Consider the following 18,341-nt stretch of genomic DNA (forward strand, 5'->3'; position numbering starts at 1 on the left):
TCAGGGTACCCAGGAGTCTGCACCCAAAGGGAGAGCAATTGACCGATTATCCACGGAGACCCTTCCAATGCTGGGTGCCCAGAAGTCGGTGTGTTTTGAGCATAAAGATAACAGATCCAATATTAAAAATGTAAATTTCCAGGGCTTCCCTGGTGGCACAGTGGTTGGGAGTCTGCCCACCAGTGCAGGGGACGCAGGTTCGTGCCCCGGTCCGGGAAGATCCCACATGCCGTGGAGCGGCTGGGCCCGTGAGCCATGGCTGCTGGGCCTGCGCGTCCGGAGCCTGTGCTCCGCAACGGGAGGGGCTGCAATGGTGAGAGGCCCGCGTACCGGAAAAAAAAAAAAAAAAAAGTAAATTTCCAGACTGAGCACGAGGGGCTGGCTTGCTTTCGTGACACGTGCCCTCCCCTCAGCTCCTTCAGAGCCTGGCGCTGGGTGGTCAGGACGGGCAGACACGGGTGGCCCTGGGTGCCTGCAAGGCACTTAGCATCCATCAGGAGTGACAGACCGGGTCCCCCCTCCCCTGACTCTCGGCTCCTCTTTGCAACTAAGGGCCGCTTCCTGCTCCCAACCCTGGTTCCACGGGCCACGGGCCACAAGGACAGGGAAAGCCACAGAGACTTCCAGGGCTACAGGAGGGGGTTAGGAAACGGTGCAAGGGATTTGCTATTTCTGGGACCTGCCAGCCCTAAGGGACTTGGGCAGCCTCACATCCTAAGCCAACGTCCCCCCTACTGGGGACTTGATGAAAGGACAGCATGCTGGCCAAGCTGAGTTCCCAGAGCATCACGTTCTTTAACCCTTTCTAACCAAATTGGCTTTTAAACATTCGAAGAGAATTTCCTCCCTTCCCTCCGGCAGATGTTAAGTGCTGTATACTCTACTGCAGTACCCTTTATGACCACCAGGGGGCAGATGGAGCCAATGACACATTTGGCATAAAGCATCAGTTAGGCTACATAGAGCAAGACAGGGAGAGACACACTCAATTTGCACAGAAAGTGGGCTTCTCTGGTGGCACAGTGGTTAAGAATCCGCCTGCCAATGCAGGGCACACGGGTTCGAACCCTGGTCCGGGAAGATCCCACATGCTGTGGAGCAACTAAGCCCGTGCGCCACAACTACCGAGCCCGTGCTCTAGGACCTGTGAACCACAACTACTGAGCCTGTGCTCTAGGACCCGTGAACCACAACTACTGAGCCCGCATGCCACAACTATTGAAACCTGCGCACCTAGAGCCCGTGCTCTGCAACGAGAAGCCACCGCAATGAGAAGCCTGTGCACCGCAATGAAGAGTAGCCCCCACTCACTGCAAATACAGAAAGCCCATGCGCAGCAACGAAGACCCAACGCAGCCAAAAATAAATTAATTAATTAAAAAAAAAAGTCTGGACAGAAAGTTCATGGATCCAGCATCCCCCACCCTGGGGCTCACTAAAGCGAAGGGAGGGCAGACACTCCTTCCGCAAAGATCCAAGGTCAGGCTTCCAGGAAGTAGTGGTGGGAAGAACCCACCCCAAACCCCAGCAGATTTCACTGGAAGGAGAAAGAGCAAAGGACTTAAACAGCTCCCTGACTCCCAGAGACTAAAATAACCCGTTGGTGTGAGGCAGTAGGGCTTGTGCACAGCCCCAAACCTGGAAGCGGATGAAGGGTCAGCAGGCTTGAAAACGGCCCTGTTAGAAAAACTGTCTGTTGGTTTCAGAGCAGAGGGAGGGCGAGTGGGGAAGAGCCTGAGAGGTGGTCACAGCCGCCCAGCTGTGGCCTGGGCTGCCCTCCCAAGCCCGCTCGAGAGCTGGACAAACCACAACAGGTGGGGACCTGTGAGCTCGAGGACCCTCACTACCCACACAGGGCCCGGCACCGCTGGAAAACGTTCTAATTCAGATGACAGCCACCGACAACTCCCAAGTGCAAAGGCGTTGGCTGCCCTGGGCCCCAAAGGCAATTACCCAGAGCTGGGGAGGGGAGAGTTTTTTCCCCAGGGCCCCAGGAGCCCAGAAACCAGGCCAGGTGGGGGCATGTGATTGGAATGAGCAGAATGGTACTGGTGGTCATGGCCAGCTGCACCCGGAGGAACGACAGGCTCCGGGGCCTTGGCTCCAAAACCTGGCATTTGGGGCTGGGAGGTGGCCAGCCCAGGCACGGGTAAGGCTCTGGCTACAGTGCCGAGCTGACGCGGAGGGCCCAGGGGAGCTGGGACACAGAGGTGCGCGAGGGTGGGGTGGGGGCCTGGGCAGCACACTCCCCTGGCTGAGGGCTCCTGACCCTGCTGCCCTGGGCTGGGGATGGAGTGCCAGTTCCACTCCCCACCAGCCTGACCTGGGGCAAGTGACCTGCCCGCTCTGGGACTTGGACCCCTCATCTGTAGAATGGGTGTCACAACCGCACCAGGGTTGGCAAAAGGGTTAAACAGACGGATGGCGGAAGGGGCTCAGTGCAGGGCCTGATGCAGAACAGAAGCTCAATATATAGGAGTCACTGTGACCCACCCTGGAAGCACCCCCTCTCTTTTTCTTTCAATAAACAGGAACCCTGTGAATGTGCCTGGACGTCCTCCAGCATTTTCTCTGCCATGGCACGGCCTCCCCCGCTTCTCCAAAACACTGTGCAAAACATCTCCCCTCCAGGAAGCCTTCCTTGGTTAACCTCCTCCAGCCCCTTAACCCTAGAGGCAGCCTCGCCGAGTGCTTAAGAGCAAGGGCTCTAAAGCCAGGCTGCCTAGGCTTGACCCCAGCCCCACCATTTACCGGCTGTGTCACCTCAGACAACTCACATAAGCTCTCTGTGCCTCTGTTTCTTCCTCTATATTACGGGGATGACGCTAACAGCTACCTCGGCGAGCTACTGTAAGTTAATACATGCAATGCTTGGCTCGCCGTCCGAGCGCTTCCTACCATGACTCTCGTGTTGTTAGCGCTGAAGATGATGACAGTGGCTACCATTTACTGAGCACGAACCTCCCATGAGCACGGTGTTAATCACTCCGTTAAACCTCACAGCAGAGCACGAGGCAGGAATTACTGCGGTTCCCACTTTACAGACCAGGAACCTGAGGTAAGCCTTTGGCCGGCGCCCGGGGCTCACACAGGTTTAGACGCCGGGAGAGAGGCGTGGGGCCGGCCTCTGTCCACCGTCGGCAAACCCCGCGGGGGACGCCCGCCCGCCCGGCCCACTGACCGCAGGTTGTAGGTCCGCAGGTTGCGCTGCCTCCTCTTGGTGGCCCTCAGCTTGACGAAGGTGCGGCCCGTGGGGTCGAAGACGCAGAGGACGGTGATACAGACACTCAGGATGACCACCCAGTTGCAGACAACCATCCCTGTGGAGGCGGCCGTGGGAAGCCAAGGGTCATGGTGCTGGGGACACCACTCTGGCTCTGAAGAAGGGGCACTGCAGCCTCCCTACCCCCAACTGCTTCTGGGGCCCAAGAGCAAGGCTCCAAAGGCCCTGGCCCTAGCCTCTGGCCACACAGCCGTCCCCCCTGGCTGAGCTGTGACCCCAAGGCCCATCCTTGGCACGAGCAGACAGCTGTGTGGGTTTCGGGAGCCCTGGGCAGCGCTGTGCCTGCTGCTGCCCCCGAAACCCAGGGTTCCCCAAGGGGGTATGGCAGACTGCCTGGCGTCCTCATGGAAACTGTTTCCCTCTCACAGTGCCTGAGCTTCCTATTCTCTAACCTGACCTGTTCCCTGCACCCCAGGGCTGCCCTGTCTAACCTGGCCCTGTGCCCTCCACGCCAGGGTTAGGGTTAGGGTTAGGGTTAGGGCTGACCCCGTCCCCTCCATCCCGGGGCTGCCCTGTCTAACCTGGCCCTGTGCCCTCCATGCCAGGGTTAGGGTTAGGGTTAGGGTTAGGGCTGACCCCGTCCCCTCCATCCCGGGGCTGCACTGTCTAACCTGGCCCTGTGCCCTCCATGCCAGGGTTAGGGTTAGGGTTAGGGTTAGGGTTAGGGCTGGCCCCGGCCCCTCCATCCCTGGGCTGCCCTGTCTAACCTGGTCCTGTGCCCTCCATGCCAGGGTTAGGGTTAGGGTTAGGGTTAGGGTTAGGGTTAGGGTTAGGGTTAGGGTCAGGGTCAGGGCTGGCCCCAGCCCCTCCACCCCCGGGCCGACCAACATACCGAGCGTGACGTTTTTGGCAGTGAGGTCATTGCAGGAGGTGTAGTACTGGGTGAGCCAGACGATGCCCACGATGGCGTAGATGAACTCGATCACCAGGATGGCTGCAAGGAGAGGAGGGCCCTAGCTGAAGGACGGGAGGCCCTGGAACCTGGGCCCGGCTCCCCCTGTCACAGGATGCCTGGCCAGCACAGTAGACTGCCCGCCGCCCCTGCCACACAGGCCTCGTGGCACAGAGGGCCCAGGGGGTGTGGCTGTCCCACCACCGGTTCTACTCATGTGCCCTCAGGCCCCGACGTCCCCCTGAGAAGGTGACTGCAAAGGTGCATGACGAAGAGGCGTTTCTCTGTTCGTTCGGGAATGAGAACTATATCCATGAACTCTGGGATCAGACGCATCTTAGGCAAGTTACCTAATCTCTCTGAGCCTCCGTTTCCTCGTCTGTAAAATGGGGGTGACAAGGTCCACGGTACAGGGCTGTGAGAACTGGGTGACGGGGTGTTCATTTCATGGAAACTGCTATTCCCAGGAGGAGGCCTCTGGCACTTGAGGCAGGAGAGGGAAAGGGCCCCAGCAGCCAGCTGCCCAAGGTGCCCTGCCCAGACCAGAGCAGTGGGCCCAGGGCTGAGATGGGGTTAGGGGGGCAGGTGGGAGAATTGACGGCCCCCCAGGGGGCAGCATTGGAAGCCCCAGCTCTACAGCCATCCCAGTGTGGCAGCTGAGAGCCCAGGCTTTAGAGCCAGACAACTTGGGTTCAAATCTCAGCTCTGACACTCATATGCTTTCTAGCCATGTGACCTTAAGCGAGCAAAGTAACCTCCCTGGGCCCCAGATTCCTCATCTGCAAAATGAGGCCAACAATGGCTCCTCCCTGAGTTAACACGGGAAGAGGACTTAGCAGAGGCCACAGGAGCACAAGAGTATCCACCAGGAGCGACTGGGAGAGGCGGCTGGGACCCGAGCCCAAGGAAGAGGAGACAGGCGGGTCCTCCGGGAGCTGGTCCAGGCCCCTGAGGGGCTTCCCCGGGAGGGTGAGGGGCTGTTTGGGGAAGGGTCACAAAGCAGCTGAAGGATATGCACAGCCTAGACGGAGCAGCGGTCAGCAAGCTTTTCTGTAAAGGGCCACAGAGTAAATAATATTTTTAGATGTTGTGGGTCATAACATCCGTCACAACTTCTCGGCTCTGCTGTGGTCATGCAAAAGCAGCCAGAGGCAATAAGTACTAAATGAATGAGTGTGGCTGGGTTCCAATAAAACTTTATTTAAAAAACAGACGGCGGGCTGCGCTTGGCCCTCAGGCCGCAGTCTGCCCACCCCCGGTCCAGAACCGGGCCCAGTAAGTCTGCCTGTTCGCTGCTGGCCCTGGTGCTGGCACAGGGCCCAGCCCATCGCGTGTGGCCGAAAGAACGCTGGGCCCAGGAGGAGGGAGGGGGTGGGGGTGGGCCGGAGCGGCCCCCTCACCCACGGCAGGGGGCCCTTACCCAGGCGCACGTAGAGCACGTACTGCATGGATTCGCGGGGCTCCGTGTAGAGGATGCCGCCGCGCATGCTCAGCCAGATGATGGCCATCTCAGCGATCATGCAGCTCAGCAAAATGCCCAGGTAACCGCGGCCGTGGTCCACCAGGTTCAGGGAGCAGGCCTCGTTCGGGTTGTAGACCAGGCCGAAGAGCACCACGGACAGGATCACAAACCTGGGGGAACGTGCACGTGAGAGGGGCCGGGCGGCCCACGCACCTCCCACGGCCTCCGGCGGGCAGCCGCATGCAGCCTGGACGCGGGGTGGAGGGCTTCACTGCTCTGGGAGCAGGACCCCTGTCTACCTGGCGGCAAGTCCCTCTGAGGACACGGGCATCCAGGGACAGGGGAGCGAGAGCAGGGAGCCCAGCCACCAGCCGTGGGCAGACAGCACAGCGGCTCCGCCCAGTGCTGGGGTCAGGCCCGGAGGTGGCCAGGCGGGGTCTCTGGGCTCCACGGGGGTATTGCCCTAAAGGCGTAGCCGTTTCAGCACCAACTCCGGGGAGCTGGGAACACAACAGGGTTGGGACAGATGGCCAGCAGGCCTCCTTCCAGGCCCGTGGCGTGGCCCCGAGACTCACCAGGTGGTGTGGAGGAGGAAGAGGAAGATGGCTGGCAGGACGAGGTCATCGCTGCCCACAGACCAGCGCCGCCGGAACACCACGATCCCGGGCATGGCTGGCAGCTCTGCAGAGGCTCAGCGGGCCTGGCGCTCACCTCCTGAAACAGAGCAGAGGACCCTGAGGCTGCCCGGGCTGCTGCGGCACCCAGGGCCACCGCGCTCCTGGTCAGGTGTGCCCAGCAGCAGAGGCATCTCTCCCAGGCCCTACAGCCCCAGGGCTTTCAGGCCCATCCCTGGGCAGGATCCACCTCCCACAGTATCCACCCCCTGGAGCCGATATCTAAAACTGTAGCAGCCAGACACTGGCTTCAGTCTTACCCGTGAGGACTCTCCTCCCCGCAAGACTGGCACAGACCCCTTGGGATCAGCTCTGCCTGGGGTCACCCCAACAGGAACTGCTCAGCTCCCTTAAAGACCTGGGCTCACCCCTGCCTCCCTTTCCATGGGATCAGGGAGCCCCCTCACCCACCACCTGCTGCCCAGTTCATTCTGTCCTTGGGGTTGGGTGAGGGCTTCCCAGGCCGAGCCTGAGTCTGTCTCCCGGCATGCGCCGAGCCGGGCAGGTGGAAGGCTGAAGGCCTTGGGGAAGGTGGGGGTGAGGGCATGCGTGGGGCTGGACACATGGAGGATGGGAGCGCCCAGCACATAGTAGGTGTTCAGTAAATATCTGCGGAATGATGTCTTCCGTTTCGTGCTTTGCTGGAATGCTGGGAGCACGCTCCATGACTTGACTTTGCACCCGTCAGACAGAATTCCCCATCACAGCTATGCATCTTGGCAGGGAAGGACGTGGTTGAGACAGGGGGTCAGGAGTGTAGCTGGGGTGCCCAGCCCCTCTGCCGGAAGGGCAGTGGGCAAGCCCTGCGGGTATCCCATCCTCCTGGCGACCACCGCTCCCACACCCACCCTGGGCCATGCAGCCTTTACTGCCCAGATCTCAACTCTCTGAAGTAGCTGAATTCAAGTTAGCCACAGGCAAGCTCAGGGAGGAGGGCCCAGGAATCCGGGCCTCCCCCCCTCCCTAGAGTCCTAGGAACCAGGGCAGGGGCACCGGCTGGTTGGCTCCCCACGGGGGCGGCCCGGGAGACACGGGTGAGGGGCTCCGGGGCAGCCCTGCGCTCAACTGTGCAGAGGAACCCCTGCTGTGGGAGGCTGGGTGCTGGTGGGCAGCTGCCCCCAGGCTGGCAGAGGCTTACATGGCACCTGGTCCAGAGGTGGGCGGCAAGTCCTCCTCTCCCCGGTGACGGCTCCAGGGAAAAAGAGTGTCTGCGGAGACCGGCATCACTCGGGAAGTGGCCAAGTCTCCCCGGCCGGTGGGCGCGGCCCTCAGGGTGGGCGACGGGGTGTGCAACCAGGTGGCCGGCCAGCACGTCCAGCCCAGCCCGTCTCGGTCGCCCTCTCCCTGGTGCAGCCGCTTCATCCAGCCGCTGCCCGGCTGCTCCCAGAGAGGTGGCGGCCTGGCGGGCAGGCTGGCGGGCTAGCCTGCTGGGGTCGTGCCTACTCCTCCCCCCACCCTCAGGAAGTGACATCATCCCACTCTCTCCAAGGAGGAGTCGGAGCACGGATTCTGGGAAGCAGGAGAAGGATGGAGAGCGCGGAGCTGCGTGGCGGGGTGTCCGGGGGGTGGGGGTCTGGGACTGCAGGAGGCTGGGGCTCCAGTCCTGTGTCTGTGACAAGCGGCTGACCGCAACGGCTCCGGTTTGAAAGGACGGACAGGATGGGAGGGGCTGGGACTCCATGGGTGGCAGCAGGGCTGGGAAGGGCAGAGCTGCCAACAGCTGGTATTTCAGCCGCCAGCTCTCTACAGCCCTTCCCTGATTCCAGGTGGCCCACGGAGGGTGAGCTGGAGCGTGGGGTTGGGCTCAGGGGCCCCTCACACAAATGAAGTGACTGAGAGGTCCCAGCAGGTGCTGCAGCACCGCTCTAATCAGGCCAGACCCCGGCAGAGGAAGGGGAGGGCTGTCCCAGAGGGGCTGGCGGGTGAGGGCTGCCCTGCCAGGAGCCTAGAACATCTCGTGCTCAGGGATGCAGGGTGAACCCTTCCCAATCGCCTGCTCTCACCCCCGCCCTTCACCTCTTGGAGTCTAGAATGGCTAGAACTCCCTCAACTCACACGTGTCATTCACTTAACAACCTCGGGCGCACGCGGCCCCGCCCTACCTGCTCTCAGGCAGGAGAGGTGGGGTGAGCCTGGCTCCCCTGCAGAAGTGGCCGAAGATCTGTCAAGACCCTGGAGTGACACGGCCAGTGGCAGCCTCTGTCCCCCGGCTCAGGGAGTGCCCAGCCACCAGCTGTGGTCAGTGCCAGTCCCACCTAGGTCACGTGGCAGGGCTGCTGCGGGCTGACCCCACCGGGTGCCCCATTACAGGCCTGGGGACCACACCCCGCGCCCTCCAGCCTGCACCCGGGCCCAGCCCCCAGCTGGGCAGAATCCTAGGCCCAGCGCTGCCTGGCTTCCGACCCGGGCTCCATCACCCGCTAAAGGTATGACTTACTAGTTGTGCCTCAGTTTCCTCATCTGTAAAGTGTCGATTATCCCCACCTGCTAAGGGTCTAGTGCGGACCATACGAGAGGGCCCAGCAGTGCTGGACAAAGCCAGCGACGGTCTTAGCTCAGGCGGGCGAAGCAGAGGGAGAGTGCGTGAAGCCGGTGGACCAGCGGCCTGGGCTAGTGGATTCTCCAGCTGGTCACCACCAGGTCACGGTGTGGGCTGGGGGGTGACAGCGCCTGTGCTGCTGCTGGGGGAGGATGGGCCACTCTACTCCATGCAGATTCATACATCCCAGGGCTGCTATTTTTAAGGGCCTGAAAGACGCCCTTTCTCTCGAGACCCCAGCCCTTCACAATGGGGGCCTGTTCCCCTGCTGGGGATGTGAGTTCATCCGGAGGAAATGTCTCAGGATGGGGGAGGGCAGAGGCTACTTCCTGGTCCGGGGCTGCCACAAAGCACCACCTCTGGCTCTCCTCCCCTAGGGCACAGGGTCCGTGCCCTTCAGAAACCTCAGTGGGGGCAGCGCCCAGCCTCCCTTCCTTACCCAGACCAGGGGCACTTCCAGGGGAGGTGTGGCGCCCCCGCCGGTGGGCGGGGGAGAACAGGGGCACTGCTGGGCGCCTCCCATGCCCCTGGCTGGGCACCCCCCCAACAGAGGCAGGTGTGAGGGGAGGCACCAGGACAACCCCACACGTGGATGGAATGACTTGAGTGGCACTCCGAGGCCCCCTTCTTCCTCTACCCACAAAGCCCAATTTCCTTGATGGAGGTTCAGGCCCCCGAGTTAAGTATTAACCATTCTCAGAGTTCCTCTCTCTAAAAATGCAGAACTGTTTTCTAAGATGCACGTGCTGATCCCTACTTTAAAAACCTTCCATGGCTCCAGTGGTCTGCAGGATAAAGTCCAAGCCTCTCAGGCAGCAGCTAATGGCCTCAGTAACTGGCAGGCAGGCTGTGCAACCTTGGGCAGGTGCCTTGCCCTCTCTGAATCCTGGAGCAGGAAGATACTCCCCAAGCCCTAAGGATCCCAGGCATAGACAGGCACAGGGCCGCCTTCTGGCTGGGGAGGCACTCCAGCCCCTTCTCACACTGCCTCACCCTCCTTTCCAGACCCCCCAAACTTGCTGCTCCCTAAAAACACCTCACTGGAATCTGTGCTTTCTTTACCCCAGTTCCTCGGCCGGGCAAAATCCTACTCATCTTTCTCGGGCCGACCAAAAGTCGGCCCCCCTTGAAACCCTCCCTGGCAGCACCCCGCACTCCTCTCGTGCAGAACAGGCTGCACCCTATGGGATCCCTCATCCCAGCGTAGCCCTGGCCACCTGCTGATTCCTTGCTGACCGTCCCTGTCCCAGCTCACCCGAGAGTCCCGGAGGGCGGGGGCCTTGCAGCATTGCTCTCCTTCACACCCCCTCTCCCCCTGGGCAGCCCTGGCCCCTCCAAACCACCGCTCCATCCCCCTGAAGCAGCTGTCGTAAGCGCTGGGGGCATGGCTCCTTCCATCTTCGCTCAAATCCTTCAGTTTTGGGGAAATGTCGCTCCCCAGCGCTCTCCCTGACCATCCTCTCCTCTGGCTGTCTTAACTGTGCTAGGGCTTTGGTTTCTTCAGCTGCAAAACGGGGACAACGGCACCCCCATGGAAGGCTGCAGCGAAAGCTGGCTGGGACGAGGTCACAGAGGTCTGCATAGGTCCCGGCGGAGCCCAGGGCTCCATTCACAATGGGTGGGTGGGGGGCATCACATCAACAGGGCTCCTGAGGGGCTTCTGGGGACTTCGTGGCACGGTGATCTGCGACAGGTGCTGGGGTTTGGGCAGGTGCTGCGGATGCCCATGATTGGCTCCAGCTGACCAGCAAGGGCCAGACTGAGCACATACGAGCCCTGACAGGGGCCTTGAGCAGGGGCGCTGCTATTTCAAGTGCCCTGGGCTGGGCCTCACCCCTGATCCTAAGGTCCCCTTGGGCTTGGTCCAGGGAGCAGGTTTCAGGGAGAATGCCCCTTGGCGGTGGGTCCCAGCTGGTGGGGTGCTGAGAGCTCCCAGGGAAGGGAGGAGGGCACAGGCTGCCCCCGGGACAGAGAGTGCCAGCTCGGGGCGGGTGGGACATGGGAGTTCATCTCGTTTGCCTGCAGGTGGGCCAGGACACCAGAGTCAGTGTGAACCACAGAGGACAGGATGATGCTGTAGGAGGCCCGTCCAGTGTCACCAGCAGCCTCTAGGTCAGCCCATGAGATTTCCCACCTGGCAGAGGTGGTTTCAGGCATCCGGGCCGAAAATGGGCTAGAAGTTGAGCCTGAAGGAAGGGATGACAGCCAGGTCCAGGCCACCGGGATACATCTGACATCAGCTGAGCACCTCCCATGTCCTGGACTAATCACCTGCCATCCTCACGGCAGTGATGCAGGGTGACAGCCTCGCTCTCACTCCACATGCTCTAAAAACAGGCTGTGTCTGAGTCCTGGCTCTGCACTTACTGGCTGTGTGACCTTAGACAAGTTACTTAATCTCTCTGTGCCATGGTTCCTTATTTCTAAAGTGGGGCTAAGAGCAGTAGCTGCCTCAGAATTGTCACAAGGGTTAAGTGAGTCATACACTTAGGCCAGCACCCGTCACAGACTAGGTGCTCAGGGCATCTGGCTCTTCCGCTAAATATTTCTACTGAAGAACGAGGAGGCTGAGGCTCAGAGACTCTGCCCCACACCTTCAGAGGAGCAACAGGCTGAGCAGGCAAGGGACACGGGTCCTTCCTTCTGCCGTCCAAAGCCCACACCCACTGCAGGAACGTCAGGGTTAGGAGGGGCCTTGGAAACAGTCCTGGGGCCCCCTTTTACGGGTGAGTAAACCAAGGCTCAGAGAGGCCCCAGAGGCTCCCAGCTCTCCCACCTGGTGCTGAACACACAGTCAGGGTCCCCAAGGTGGCCCATCCCTTCCCCTTCCTCACAGCACGCCCTTCTCGAACTCCCCGAGAGGCACTCCCATTAGCAGTGTCCCCCCAGGGAGCCTGGGCTGAGATCCTCTCTTTTGCACTCTTGATACATAACTCTCTTGGAAGCCGGCAAAATCCACACGAGCTCCCTCGCTGGAGATCAACCCGAAAGAAGGCATCAATCATTTGTACGGATTCACGCAGAGTCATCAGTGGCTAGCTCTCCACCTTCTCGGCGGGTGGGGTCCCCATCACTCTGCAGCTCAGCTGGTGAAGAAGAGGACACCTCAGCCTCAAGCCCACCTTCCCTAGACCCCGTTTAGCCCTACCTGCTGAGGCCTGGTGACTGGGCCAGAGCTGCCAGTCCCAGACCAAGGGCAGCACCCCCGGGCCAGAAAGTCACCACCCCTCCCGACCTCAGTTACCTCTTCTGAAGAATAAGGAGCCTGGACTAAGGGGAGCCTTGTACTTTTGTATTTGTTAATATTTATTTACATCCACAGCTAAGGCAGCAGGTGCCTATACAGGAACCACAAACAATGAAAAGGTGGAATATAAATGTAGAAACAAACCTCAGAACAAAAAGTAAGTAGATTAAAATAGAAGGTTGGGGAAATTGTTGTACGTGTGTAAGGCATAAAGGCCCTCACAGGAGCTACATGCAGAACTATCATTAGACTCGACGCTTCCTGGTGGCCAAAGTTAAAAGGGAAATTGGGTAAGGACTCTTCTAGCTTTTAGTAAGGTGTTGCAATCCTTGGGGCCCTGAGGGGAGGGCCCAGGACTCCCATTCCCATAATGAATGGGATGCCCCATGTGACAGGGCTTTGAAATGAGAAGATGCTTCAAAAACAGTGAAAGGGGCAGGTACCTGCTGCCCGCTAAACCCTCTGGGGCTGTGTCGGGCGCTGGAGCTTGTCTAGTCTTGAGGGGCGCATCTGACTGCAGGGAGACTGGACCCCGGGCAGCCTGCAGGGCAAGTGGTGGCCCCCAGAGGTTCTGTCCCAGCTGGGGCGGGCTCACCAGGGGCTGCCCTCTGGCCTACGTGGGCTGGCAGACGGCTCCTGCACTCTTTAGCCGTGTCCAGAGCACGGGCTCCAGGGATGGTCAAATCCCAGCACCCCCACTTCTCAGCTGTGTGGCTGGTTAAGAGAGCTAGTTCATCTCTCTGCTGGCTCGTGAGGCTTACATGAGGGAGCACCTGCAGAGAGAGGGGATCCGCACGTATTAACTAGAATCATTTCACGAGGCTGCAGGGCGGTTCCAGGGCGATGGAGGAGAGCTCAGCCCACCTGAAGTTGGGGACCCAGGTGTTCTGCTCCCTCCAGCATTTGTCAGTTGCCTACCATGTCTTGGGTCTTGTCTAAGCCCCTTGCAAACATAACTCACTTAATGCTCATAGTAACTGTGAGGTAGGCACTGCTATTACCATGTTTTACAGATGAGATGAAGTGACTTGCTCCAGGTCACACAGCCTAGTTCCAGAGCCCATGTTTTAACTGCTGCTTCTGAGGAGCAGAATTCAGCTAAAGGCCTGTTTCTGAACTCAGGAGCAGGCGTCCCGTGTCCCCCACGGAGTGAGGGGCCATGGCCTCGGGGACCACAAAGAGCTCTCCGGGTCCTTCTGTGGCTCCAGACTCCTGGTCACACCACCACGGGGAGACTGTGGGCCTTGGCCCCACTCTGCAGACAAGGAAAACTGAGCCCGGGGGTCGGGGGTGGGTCCACGGGCTGCCTGGAGGTGCGTGGGTGGTGGGCCCAGAGCTAGAAACTTTGTGTCCTCTTATTCCAGCCTCGTCAGACAGTAGGGGTACCGCCCCAGCTTTACAGATGGAGAAACCGAGGTCACAGAGGGGCGATGGCTTGCCCGAAGATCCCATGACAAAGACGAGGCAGGGCTGGGATTTCAAAGTAGCCTCCTTGAGTTACTTAAAAGGAAAACTCTCTGCCCCTCAGTGCGATTCCTTATTCCCACATGTTCCTTCGGCCCTTCGAGTCCCTCTCCCTCCCAGGTGTGGGGTCCCACACAGAAGCTGGGCCCTGGGAGGCACGGGGAGGGGCAGGGCAGCGAAGGAGGCGACAGAGAAGGAGCGCGCGTGGGCCGGGGCCACGTGCACAGCCAGCCTGGGCCTGGGTGTGTGCAACCCAAGTTAGGGGCCGGAAAGCTGCTGCTTTTCACACGTCAGCTGTGCCGAAGCAGAAGGTAGAGGCGAGCCAGCCCGGGGCTGAGGCCGGATTTCGGCAAGAGGTGGGTCCTCACACGCCCAGGCCCTGGGACTGAAACGGTGGGGGCGGGGGGGATGCTGCCGCCTCTGCTCCCCTCCCCCGCGCAGAGTCTCAGACTCGCAAGCCCCTTCCTGGCCCTCCCCACCAGGGCAGGCTGGAAGGACCAGGGGAAGCACCTCCTGTGCCCCTCACCACGAGCCCATGGGTGGGTATAGCTGTTCTCATGTCACAGATAGGGAAACCGAGGCTCCAAGGTTAAATAACCCGGGGAGTGGGAGGCCAAGTCAGGCTTCGAAGCCAGGCCTCCCTGCTGAGTTCTCTCCACATCCACGTGCTTGCTGGCCACAGCCCCTCCCCACGAAAGAGCAATCTGGGAGCTGGGCACAGAGTTCAGGGAAGAGGATGAAAAGGAGGGGCCCCAGCTACTGGGGGCCACGCCTACGGTCATGCTGGGCTGGACCCGGAAATAGCCCCAACCATTATTCTATCACCAGTTATTCAAAAAAAATTCTTACGTGTCATCTACTACACGCCAGGTACCGTAGGAGCAAGCCACTCACAGATATTACCTACTTCAGTGGCGTCCTTGGAGCAGCCCTATGAGGTAAGTGCTATTGTTAACCCACTTTACAGATGAGGAAACAGGCCCAGAGAAGCTAAGAAACTTGCCCAAGGTCACTCAGCTGGCGAGGGCCAGGCCCGAGGCTCCAGGCTGTGCTCTCAGCCCCTCCCGAGCCCTCCTCAGGGCTCCCTTCATCACAGAGGCTCCAGCTCCTCGTTCTCACACTAATTATTTTCCACTCATCTACAACAAACAGAATTTACCATCTGCCACGGGCCCTGTCACTGACACCAGCCAGCTCCCCGGGAATCAACTAGCTGTTCTGGGAGAGTGGCTGGCTGCTGGGGGACGAGGGCGGAGGGCCCGGGAGGCAGCAGGACCCTCCCGTGGCTACTCCGCAGCCCTCCCCGTGCTCTCCTTGGGGGTGGGGGGTGCGGTTACACCGGGGCTTACTTAGTTCTGGGCCGGAATGGACCTGTTTCCCATAGTGGAAGAGGTTCCCCTCTGGCCAGGCCAGGTTTCATTTCTGAATTCTTCCTTGGAGACTGTTTATTTTCCTGAAACTAGGAATGGCCTTTGTCCCACACTCATTCTGGTGCCCGGGGAAGAGGCAGGCTCTGCTGGCCTCCTGCTGGGCACTCGCGGCACCTGGGTTTCCCAGCCCCTGGCCAGTTCCTCCCGTCTGTCTGTGGACGGATGCAGGCACCCAGCCCAGGTTTGTTTCTGTCCAGGCGGAGTCCTTTCTGTGCTGCCCCTGTGGTCTTCTCAGGGTCCCTCACGTGCTAAATGTCTTTACCCCACCTCCCCTGGAACCCACCCTCTCAAATGCGTGCACCTGGAGGGTGACGGCTCATCGAAGGAGCCTGCCGCTGCCTTCCCTCCGGCCCTGGAGTGGGACAGCCCCGAGTCTGAATCTGGTTCTGTCACTTCTAGTTGCCTGTGACCTTCATTTCTCGGAGCCTCAGTTTCCTCATCTGCAAAAGAGGACAATGGAGGTACCCGCTTCACAGGGGATCGTAAGGAGTAAGTGAAATAAGGCATATGAAGCGCTCAGCTCTCGGGAAGTAGTTGATATCAGTATTATTTATCCATCACCTCTCCTGAGAGCGCTCAGACCTCGTCCTCACTGCCCGAGTTGTGGCAGGGCCGCTGATCTCCGTGAGGGAAGTCAAGCCTCCCACACGGAAAGGCCCTGCTCCCAACCCCTGGCACCAGGCTGACCCATGCCTGCCCTCACCCGTGCCAGCCTACACAATGCCCTGACCTACCTTCTCAGGCAGGGATGGCAGCTTCTCCTAGGAGCCCCACCTGCCAGGCTGAGGCTTCACTGGCTCTGCCTCCTTAATCCACGAAGAGCCACTGAGATAGGAATCACCATCCCACGGCTCAGCTGGGACTGGGGAGCTCCGGCCCAAGGCCACACCTGTGCTCCTGCGGAATGCCCCTGTCTGTCTGTGTTCCCAGCTCAGTGGCTCAGTGGCCAGATGCCCTGAGGGCTGGATGCCCAGTTCTGCATCCTACCGGCAGTCCCCCCCAGGCCCTCTCGCCCCTCACCTCCCCCAGGGCCTCTGCTCTGCTGCGAGCCAGTGCCTGGGGGGCCCCCAGAAGGTAGTTCATCCGCAATGCTCTGGCCGGCTTCCCAAGAGCTCCGAGAAGAGACTCCCCGTTCCAGGTGCGGCAACACCTCTGAGAGGAATTAGCACCCTCCACTTCATGAGGGGCCCCCTAGCGAGGCTGCTAATGAGGATGTTAAGCAGGCACACCTAGCCTGACACCTCCCCTCTGGGAACCCACCCCCACGCCCAGCATACCCTGTGCCATCACGGTCCTATCGCGCCTGCCTCCTCCTGTGCCTGCACTGGGGGAAATGCTTTCCAGACTCCGGGAGGCTGCATGGGCCACGGAGGATCGGCGGAGGGGCCACCTGCCCGGGCGGCACGGCCATCTAGGGCACAGGCCCGCACTCAGGCTATTGAGTTTCACTTCAACCATTCCCTGGGCATCGCAGAAGCAGGCAGGGATCGAGTGACTGCGTAACACAAGCTCTTTCCCGGGGGAGGAGGTCTGCAGAGTTCCCGCGTGTGACCGGAGGGCCGGCGTCCTGTCCCGCCACAGAGCATCGCTGGAGGTGGTAGGTGCTGCTTCCAACGGCCCTCAGGCCTCAGCCCAGGCCCTGCCCCTCTGTGGCCCTCCCCTCCTGTGCCCAGTGAGCGGATGGCAGTGCTCTCCCAAGTGGGTTTCTGGAAACCTCAGACACCCCCAGAGGAGGGGAGACGGTCACAGCAGGCGAGGGTTTGCAGGCTACGTGGCCAGAGCGGCTTTTCCATATTGGGGCTGCTGGTAACACTGTGTTTGAGCTAAACGGTCTCAGTGCTTAAAAACGTTTGAGAGGCCCTGGACAGGATGACCTGTCAGGTCCACTCTGGCCTTGACTTCTAGAGTTCTACTTGCTATTTTGGTGCAGGACGGCTCCACCCAGGAGCCCAAGCTAATTCGACCATCACACGTGTCTGCCTGGCCTGAGCCACACAGGGCCAAAGGAAATACTGAGCCAGGTGCTCAGAGACTCCTACAGGCCCCTCATCCCCTCGCACCTCCCCAGGCACGACAAAGCCAGACCCAAGCACGTGACCACAGGCCTCCGGGAAGCGGTGCGGGCTCGAAGGCCACTGGATGGAGGACAGGGCTGGACCCGGCTTTTGTCCACTCAGACGTGCACTGAGCCGTGACCTTCAAAGTACAGTACGGCACGGAGTCACTTCCCAAGACGAATCCACCACTGCTTCCTCCTCCTCGGTAAAACGGGATGGTGATGACAGCGCCTCCCTCGTGGAAGAGGACAAAGTGAGTTCAAAGCTGTGAAGTGCTGAAAGCCGGGTCCGGCACAGAGCGGGGGCTTGGTAGCATTAGCTAGGCGCACACACGTTTACAGTTTTAGTTAAATCAACCCCCTCCTCAAAAGTGCATTAGGGCTCCCGACTGCCCTTTAAATAAGATTACAACTCCCAAGCATTAGCTACAGAGCTCTCCACCAACAGCCCCCTCCGGCCCTGCCACTGGGCAAGCCTGCTTCCTGCTCCCATGTCCATCTCCTGCTCATCAACGGAGCGGGCCCTGCCCAGTGCTTCCTGCTCTCCAGACGCCCGCTCACTCCAGGGGCTCCTCCCCGGTGAAGCTCAGGGCCTGTCCAGCTGGCCTTAAGCCCCAGCCCTGGTGGGTCAGCCTGTGGCTAACCAGCGAAGTGGCAGCCCACCTTCCCGCAGGCTCCGGGTGCTCCCGCCTCACCTTCTCCGCTACACTGGAGGCCCCCAAGGAGGAAACCTTGGCCTCCCCCTGCTTCTCTCCTGGCCTGGGGGATGCGCCCAGAGGCTCGGGGCCACATAGACTGGAAATGGGGGGAGCACTGGCCTCCACAGTGGGGGCCACCCCATCAGGCACCTGACAAAGGTCAGCCTTCTGCCTCCTCACGCCCTTCGGTCCTGCCCTGTATCTGGGCAGGTGAAGGCTCGGAGAGAGCAGGGCCCGACCTCCGGCTCCGGAGCTGGGTGTCACTTTCCTTCCCAGAGGACTCACCCTCAGGGCCTGGGGCCCCAGCCTCGTCACACTGTCACTTCTGTGGCCTCTGCTTCCTGGCCTCCTCCCTGGGTGTGGCAGGAGGTGGAGCCGCAGCCACTTGCCCGGCACAGCCCTGGTGACCGAGGGCTGGACTGCTGCCCGTCCTTCCAGCCCTGCGTGGCACTCCATAACCACTTAACAAGGTCACGGCAGGGAGCTAATGGGCATTTGGCGGGGCCTCTCCCAGTCAACCTGGGGCAGGTGCCCATGGCCCCATTAACTGCCCACTACCAGTAGGGATGAGACAGGCCTTTCACTGCACCTGCCGG

The 18,341-nt window shown here is 60.5% G+C and overlaps 1 protein-coding gene across 6 annotated transcripts in view; it reads right to left on the bottom strand.

The window, feature by feature from the left end:
* DAGLA (diacylglycerol lipase alpha) overlaps positions 1-18,341 on the bottom strand; it is a 62,448-nt gene that overhangs the window by 20,609 nt on the left and 23,498 nt on the right. For 2 of the 6 annotated variants that reach the window (XM_033414148.2, XM_004264193.3), the window contains exons 2-5: positions 6,213-6,351; positions 5,596-5,807; positions 4,116-4,217; positions 3,182-3,320 (exon numbers count right to left, since the gene is read on the bottom strand). In XM_033414148.2, coding sequence (XP_033270039.1) covers positions 3,182-3,320; positions 4,116-4,217; positions 5,596-5,807; positions 6,213-6,307 — 548 coding nt within the window. In that variant the 5' untranslated portion in view covers positions 6,308-6,351. Of the gene's footprint in view, positions 1-3,181; positions 3,321-4,115; positions 4,218-5,595; positions 5,808-6,212; positions 6,352-7,449; positions 11,641-11,684; positions 11,937-15,292; positions 15,432-18,341 lie in introns of those variants that run through there. The other 4 variants (XM_049713403.1, XM_049713404.1, XM_049713405.1 and 1 more) reach the window with 4 other exon arrangements.

Source organism: Orcinus orca, chromosome 8 (assembly GCF_937001465.1).
Source record: "Orcinus orca chromosome 8, mOrcOrc1.1, whole genome shotgun sequence".
Taxonomy (NCBI): Eukaryota; Metazoa; Chordata; class Mammalia; order Artiodactyla; family Delphinidae; genus Orcinus; species Orcinus orca.